The sequence below is a fragment of the Oryzias latipes genome, chromosome 22 (assembly GCF_053564925.1).
Source record: "Oryzias latipes strain Hd-rR chromosome 22, Olatipes_Hd-rR_3.1".
In the NCBI taxonomy this organism is placed as follows: domain Eukaryota; kingdom Metazoa; phylum Chordata; class Actinopteri; order Beloniformes; family Adrianichthyidae; genus Oryzias; species Oryzias latipes.
Genome location: NC_136258.1, coordinates 18,908,600 through 18,917,002, shown reverse-complemented (window position 1 = coordinate 18,917,002; position 8,403 = coordinate 18,908,600). Strand labels below are relative to the sequence as shown.

The 8,403-nt window shown below is 38.5% G+C and overlaps 1 protein-coding gene across 2 annotated transcripts; it reads left to right on the top strand.

The window, feature by feature from the left end:
- The first annotated feature begins 242 nt into the window (after positions 1 to 242).
- On the top strand, positions 243 to 7,733 carry LOC101171621 (14-3-3 protein beta/alpha-1). 2 transcript variants are annotated; one of them, XM_004082265.3, is made up of 6 exons: positions 243 to 531; positions 1,002 to 1,400; positions 4,877 to 5,000; positions 5,770 to 5,933; positions 6,009 to 6,104; positions 6,755 to 7,733. In XM_004082265.3, the coding sequence occupies exons 2-6, from the start codon at positions 1,107 to 1,109 to the stop codon at positions 6,824 to 6,826; spliced, it is 750 nt and encodes a 249-aa protein (XP_004082313.1). In that variant the 5' UTR covers positions 243 to 531; positions 1,002 to 1,106; the 3' UTR covers positions 6,827 to 7,733. The 2 variants fall into 2 exon arrangements, with proteins under 2 accessions (XP_004082313.1, XP_011488635.1); XM_011490333.2 differs by having other exon boundaries at positions 469 to 883.
- The last annotated feature ends 670 nt before the right edge of the window (positions 7,734 to 8,403 follow it).

Here is an 8,403-nt window from a genome sequence, read left to right as displayed (position 1 = left end):
ATCTATCTATCTATCTATCTATCTATCTATCTATCTATCTATCTATCTATCTATCTATCTATCTATCTATCTATCTATCTATCTATCTATCTATCTATCTACAATGTTTAGTTAGACATTATTGACAATGAAATGTCGCAATTATAAAACAGTCAATCTCTCTACGATGGCTTCAGCGTGTGAACGCAGCGAACTGATTGGATGAGCATCACCATGGCAATACGGTTACGTCAACGTCCCTTGCTGTAATTGGAGGAAACCCCGTGGCCCCGGTCTCTGCAGCGTTTCGGTCATCCAAACTATCGGAGACGATCCGCCTTCTGTCGCCGTGCTTAAAAAAGCTATTGGCTAACATCTCAAAATTGACCTGTCAGTCAAAGTAAACCCGGGCTTATGATTGGTCAGCCTTCGCAGATATGAATCCCCTCCTATTTTAACACGTTCAGCTGAATTTCGGGTTCTACTATCGTTCTCTGCCTTTCTGAACAATCTCTCAAATCGGATTAATTTCTAGAGCAATTTTGGACACCAGTAAGTCATAAACTGCGAGTATTTTATCGGTTTTCTTTAAACTATGTGCCTGCTGGATTAGTGCTAAACTTAGACGGCTTTGGCCTTATCAGTGATTTGTATGAAGCCCGCTAACATGACATTTTATATTGAAAGGAGTGGTCGATGCAGCTAACGTCAGCTAGTTTTTGCTAACTTGCTAGTGAGCAGCACCAGACTGCTTTGTGGCGGGTTGGATTGAAGAGTCGGGTGGAGAGCGGGTCTGATGCCCAACTCCTTATAAGCCTCCGTAGATCATTATATTATCTTTGATGTGGCTTTTATGAACGTATTGTGAATTGTTCGCTTTCGAATGTCTCGTCTTAGTTGAAAGGTGAATTGTTCGATAGTAAATTAATGTCTTTTTACGGGTTCCCCCGCACGAGGGTGTTTTTTTTTTATGCTCGTACCGCCGGATACTGTTAATTTTATTTGACTTTATATTTTCACAGCTTCTGGTGAAAAACCTCGGTGATCCTCCGCTCATCGAGTCTAACCACTGCTGACATACATACCACCGGATTCGTTTCTCCTCAGTTCCCCTAAATTAATAAACTATGGATAGAGCGGATCTTATTCAGAAGGCCAAGCTGGCTGAGCAGGCTGAACGCTACGACGACATGGCTGATTGTATGAAGGAGGTTACGGAGAAGGGAGGCGAGCTGTCAAACGAGGAAAGGAACCTGCTCTCCGTCGCCTACAAAAATGTGGTCGGAGCGAGGCGATCCGCATGGAGGGTGTTGTCCAGTATCGGTATGAAGACCGAGGGGAGCGAAAAAAAGCAGCAGATGGTTAAGGAGTACCGAGAGAAGGTGGAGAAGGAGCTGGAGGAGATCTGCAAGTGTGTTTTGGTAAGAGAAAAAAATGAACGTGATGATTAATCTGTAACCGTTTAGGTAAATGTATTATTACAGCTGTATTTGCACATTTCTCTATATTTACTCAACAAGGAAATGCTTTTATTTGATTAGACCTTGTCAACTGCTTTGGTATTTTTGTTTCCTGTGACGTTTCCTCTGCTGTATGAATACTCTCTGCAACGCTTGAAGACAAGAGAGCATTATGCAGTCCTCCCTCAGTTCCTGCCTTTTGGGAATAAAGAACTAGAACAATGGGCTCGGAACTTTTGGCGGTGTGAGCTGACCGGAGGTCATAGTCCCACATCATCAAGGTGTGTCTGAATCGGTTAACTGGTTACTTACACACACAGCGGATGTGTCAAGACACGGTTTAACTGTGTGTTTAGTGCCCATTCAGTCTCGTGAGGCAGACAGAAGTTGATGTGGCTACCCAAGTGCAAAGACAGTACGTGCGTGACTGTACTCTTCCCTATAGCCCATTATATACTGCTTACCAGAAATGACACCCTCCTGCAGAGCTACTTCTTGAAACCAGGGGAATTGAAAGCATTCTAGGGACAATTAAGGCCTCTTTTCACAGGATTCCTACAAGACATTCACTTTATGCTTTCTTTAGTATTTCCAACATCACTTAAGCTTGAATCCAATACTGATCACGTAGCCTGTTGCTTTTAAAATGCATTGTGAAGCAGGACAAGCTATTATTCCAATTAGGAATTAAAGGTTTGACAATGTGTTCTCCCTTTGCTGTAAGTTCTGGTCTCAGCGTTGCCAGCATGTGTTGAGGGAGGTTTTTTTGTTTTTTCTTCTGCTGAAGAGGATGTATGATCTTCATGCTTAAACACACCCACCACAGCCTGACAAGTCAGCTTTGCAAGCTGGAAGGAAAACTCATAGAAACTACATTGAAGAAGAAAAAAGCTGCTTTTTCTTGCTTGATAAAACCAAATGGAGCCTCCCTTTTGAATTTGGTTACATTATAGATGCATACATGTTTTTAGGTTCCAGTTTTTGGCAGTGATGAGAATTTTTAGCTAAGTTAAAGTGCTAGCTGAGCAGAATTAAAAGGGAATCAGGAAAAATACATCATTACCCAGCGGCTGATTGTTGCGGTATCGGTATTCTTAACAGGAAGTTGGTTTGAGAGCGGTGCTGCTGTGGAGAGTACATGAGGGAGGAGAGAAGAATACAGTGAGCTGATTTAGCTTGATGCAATAACCATTGGTCTGTAGAGGAAAATGTGATGTCACTGCACTGATGTAACTGTTGCTCTCGCTTTAGGGCACGCCACTCGCTGCTATGTTCATACTATGCAGTAGGCGTTCCAATAAGTGTTTTAAAAAAAGTACATATGCACATTTAGACTGAATGCTAAGCTGTAAATTCTTTAAGTATTGAAATTCCTGTGGTGTGATTACGTGATTAGATTCTTTTCTTTCTAATATTAAGGATTCATTTAATAAAAAAAAAGCATCATTACACTTGATGTTTTATTGTTGGACCAACAAGAAATTAGAGTGGACGTGTTTCCAGACATTTTTACTGTAAGTGAAATGTTTAATCTACTCGCTGATAAAGCGTTTAACTTGTGCATAAGTCACAGTTTCACTGACACAGATTATCCCCTGTAATCTTCCTAGCATGCCTGCCTAAAGACCTGCATGACTTGGCCTCGATTGCAATTACAGGAAGGAAGTCTTTTTTTCTTTCTTTCTTTTTTTTTTTACAAAAATGTTTGGATATTTTCTTTAATTGTCAACAACTGTTAATAGTTTGATTGTGTTTTGAGGAAAAGCTAAATTATTAGGTTCTGTTTTTATTGTAATTGTAATTTTTATATTTTGTACTCTAAATGAAACCAAACTCTCATGTTTGATGCCTATAATTATGCCTTATATTTTGTTTAAATACTAAAATATCAACTGACATGGTGGAGTTTGGTTCAGTTGTTGATTGACTAGACAGACAACCAGTTCAAATCCGAGACTGTCACCACAATGGCAGTCGACCCAGCACAGTGGTGACAGGTAGAGTGCTGCTTGCAGAGAGTAATCTGGGGCAGAAGATGGTTGCAGACACACCAGAGGCCTGTCCTTGTTAAAGACAATTTGGAGCAAACTAAAGCCTGTCTTCTGATTCTGTGTCAAGCCTATGTAGAGATTCTATAGATGGGACTCGAGCTGATACTAACATTAAATCTAGACATTTGATTTTTCATTATATTACATTTTTTAACCATTTTATTAAACCAAATAAATTGATAACTGTCATTTTTAATAATAACCTGTACCTAGAAAGAAGGTTTTTGTGATTGGTTCTTTAAATATTTCAAATCTAAAATGGTTTAGAGCTTAATGAGGGATCTGGCTGTTACTGCAGGAACACAAACTAGCATGTAGCTGCCAGTTTTAATTGGGCGGGGTTGCATTTTTTAATGTGAACCAGTGCCTATCAAGTGTTGCTATAGCAACAGCTACTGCCAGGGAACATGGCAATGGAGATGAAGATGTGGTGCTGGTATTATCTGTGTTGTTTGAACCTAAATCCTTTTTGAAACCACAGAAGCACAACACACAAATGCGTTGTCTTGGAGTTGCGACCATGTAGGCGCTAATTTTAACTCCATTCAAAAGCGAATGAAACAAGATGGCGCTAAAAAACAAAGGCAGTCATTTGCCTGTGTCATAAGTTAAAGATTGCGTAACCCCAGAGTGTGATCGACTTAGCACAAACTACCAGTTGTCTGGACTTCCTGACTTTCACTTGCCTGAAAGGACTGTTAGCCTTTTTTTCTCCCCTCAAAACAAAAGATCATTGAGAGCCTACAGTGAGACTGAAGCCACATATTTCTGCTGATTGGAAAGGAATGCTGTGCTCTAAGGGGGTCCATACAGAAGCTATTTTTTTTATCCCTAACACATGTTATTTGTGAAGCTAATAGGGAAATTGTGTTGCAATTAGTCAATCTTTTATCTTCAAGTAGTTTTGAACAATGGCTTGCTTGCTTTCAAAGCAAAGTTTATAAATGGCACAGTAAAGTTCCACAGCAGCATGAGACAAAATGTCCCTTGAGTATCTTTGTTATGTATATTAAGCCTTTGGGGAGATGGCCTCTGGAGAAAAGTGGAGTTCAGTGTCATTTCTGACATACCAATAATTTTAAACCAGGGTTTCTATCATGGTTTAAAGATCATTAATATCCTCCTAACCCCTATGAAGTGCAAAGAAGACATTCTTATAACTCTTTCTTGCCTTGAATCATGAATTGGATGTACCATCTCCTAATCAAATCTGGGCTCTTTGGTGGCTCTACTGGCCTTTTATGTGCTTATGTTTTGGGACGATCAATTATTTGAGCCGTTTCACTGTATGGAGGAAATCACTACATGGGCGGGGCTTGGCAATTAGCAGAATTACTGCTCAGGATTTGTGCATCAGTGAACATTGATCTTTGTGTGTTTCCATAGAAACTGCTGGACAACTTTTTGATCGAGAATTCTACAAATCCAGAGAGCAAAGTCTTTTATCTAAAGATGAAGGGGGACTACTACAGATACCTCGCTGAAGTCGCTTCTGGAGACAACAAATCAAGTTTGTATACAACAGCATTATTTGTGAATTAACAGCTTTTACACTTTGTGCTTTTGTCCTTTTATGATACCTTTTTGTTTTTGTAGAAATTGAATTGTGCTCAGTCACATCTTTAAATTATTATTTAAAGGCTAAAAAAATGTCTTTTTTAATGTTAGCAAATATAGAAAATTCAAGTTAGGTATTTGTTCCAATTGAATAAGCGATATTGCAAAGAACAAAATGAGATGAAGAATTTTTGGGATGTGTTTTAAAATTTATAGGAGAACCGATTTAGCTTAGAAAATGTGTTTCACTGTCAAAGAAAATCCTCACATCTTTGGTGGCTTCTATATTCCACTTCCACGCTTGAGATGAAAACAATTAATTTAGAATTTATTCATTGTTCCTCTTGAATATTTAAAGCAAAATGCTTAAAGATTCATTTAAATCAAAATGGTGCCTTAATGTTTTTCTGATGATGGCATTTGAAAAAGATCATATTTGTGACAGGTAGTGGAAGGGGGGCGGGGTTGCTCTGTGCCAGTGGTCACGCCCACAACCTGGAGAAGAATTTTTAATGAACTCCTGCCGCTCTAGAGAAACTATGTCCAGAAAATGACAGATGGTATAATCGTATTAAAAGACCACTGGGAATGCTTTTACAATGGATCAAAAGATGATTGGAGTAGGACTTTTAACAGATATTGAGCTTTAAATAGATTTTCATATCAACAGGCAGCTTTAACATTATTAGGATTTATTTGAATGCTATTTTTTGTTTCTTCAGAGACCATTGAGAGCTCCCAGCAAGCATACCAGGCTGCATTTGACATCAGCACCACTGAGATGGACCCGACACATCCCATTCGCCTGGGCTTGGCACTTAACTTCTCCGTCTTCTACTATGAGATCCTTAACTCTCCAGATAAAGCCTGTGAACTGGCCAAAAAGGTCAGCTTGACTGTCTTCTAACAGTCGTTCAGTTGTGAACCGGCAGTAATGGGCGGTCTTAACTCCTGCTTTCAGGCATTCGACGATGCCATCGCAGAGCTCGACCAGCTACATGAGGAGTCCTACAAAGACAGTACCCTCATCATGCAGCTCCTCAGAGACAATCTCACAGTAAGTGTAGTTTCTCGTGGCAACATGGGAGGAGAAGACGTGGCCGGCTGTTTGCACCCAACATGGGAAGATTCTGAAAAATAATGGCATAGTTGGAACTTGAAGTGCACACCTGTTTCAAGCTTCATTCAAAGGCTTATTTGTTGCCTTGATTTGAAGAGTCCTTCACATTAGATGACCCTACCCAGAATGCATTGGGGTGATCACACTAGCAACGCATACCTCATATTGGCTTCCTAATTTGGCCAAAATCTTTATGTTACATCTTTTAGCAGTTTTTATTTACTATTTGGTTAAGGGTTTGAACTTAAATATCAGGCACTGATGTTAGACCCAGAAATATAACATTCATGAGGAAAAAATAAGGCTTTTCAAAGCTAATTTATAGCTGATTTACCAGATTTTGTTTGGGGGGGGGGTTATGAAATAATTAAAGAGTATTTGTTTTGCCGTATAATTTTGTTAGTTTTAAATCTTTCTATAAACATTTTGGACCACTAAGTTGGCATTATAGTCCTGATATTTCTTTAGATATCCGTCCAATTTTGTGAATGTGGTAAAGCTTTAATATTTGCAGAAATAAATAGAGAAAATGTGCTTTTTTTTTTTTTAAAGTGTGTCTTTAAATTACGGTGTCTTTTTCTCCCCAGTTATGGACATCAGACAACGCGACCGAAGAGGGCGAAGGTGGAGAAGGAGAGGCTGGCGAGACTGAGAACTAAAGCATGATGCCCCTTCTATTGGGATTATCTCCAGAAACATCAGAAAAAAAACGAAAAAAAAACTTTTTACATAATATTCATTCCTTAATGATCCACTTAAACATTCTGCCAGGTAATCCCACATTAACAAAATGATTCAGTTTACACCTCCGATTTGGACAAAAGAACCCTTCATCCCTTCTTTCCTTCAGTTATTGGTTTTGCTTCCCCTTTTCTATTTGAGCTTTAGAGAAATTATTGATACCCCGACAAGAGTCCACTTTAGAGAGAAGAGAAACTGGAATTACCGTAAATGAAAATTTTAGTTTTCCATGACGAGTTATGCCCTATAATAAGAAATACAAAGTTTTGTAATCCTTTTTAGTGTCTGTCTCTAAACAAAAACAAAAAAAAAGTGGCGTGGTACTGTGAAAGCAACTGAGATTAAAAAATTCAATCAAATGTAAAACGTCCTACTGCAGGGAAAGTCGGTGTCCCATTCACATTGGCAGCAAATCTGCAAACCCCACCCAGTCCTTATTGTCGAATCCTCACTTTCTGTTTGGGTTAGCATGCCGTTTTATTTCATCAACGCATGTCTGTTCGAAGGGAACCTCTGGGTCTAGTTTGACCAAACGCAGGGATCCTTTTTAGTGGGAAGAGGAAATATTTGTCATGGTTCTGAGGTATTACACTGGAATGGGAACAATTGCTGTAACTTACAAATCCTCGTGTCCGTTTTTAGTCATTTTGAATGCAGGTTTGTGCACACTCTGCCATGGAGTGGTTTGTTAGTCTGTGGTTGTCACTAGAGATTTGGAACGCCATTGTTTTGCAATTCATTCATTCATTGTCCCTAAAACGCCTCGTGGAATTGTTGAACCTGATATATCAGATGTGAACATGAATAAAACATTTTATAAACCCATTTTTGTGTTTTCTGGTTATTTTGCTTATTTGTAAACTGATCAAAAGCAACTTGTTAGATTTATGCAAAGATTTGAAGAAAGTGTAGAACTAACGTTTATTTAGAAAATGATTGGCTTTCTTTCTCTGCGATTAGATTTTAGGGATTTTGTTTTACTTTAAAGCAAAAACCAAATATCTGTTGGATTAACATCACAAATCATACATTAGCATTGGATGCTCAATGAAATTACGATACTCCCAAGGTGTTTCAGAGAGACCTGAATTTATTTCCAAATATGAAAAAAAAAGTCACTGATGTTTTAGCCTTTGTGTAGATGCCAAATTAAGGTAATTATGGAGCTGAAGTGGTGTGATGCATATTTGCATTAAGGGAATAAAATACAGGACTAGACAATATAAAAATGAAAATCTTACAATATAAAAAGGTAAAATATGTAGTTCCAATGCTGCCAAAGGAAAAGAGCCTGATAGTGACCATAGAGTGATGCAGTAATTATGAGTAATTGCGTATAAATATATGCAACATAATTTACTTGTGAAATTGAATAAAATCAGTTCAATAATAAATCTTAGGTGATGCAGACAAGCTGTAGAATTTCTATTCTCAGACATTTGTTGCATGAAGTGATACAAGTGTTTACATCCTTTAGAAAGTATACTTTTAATCT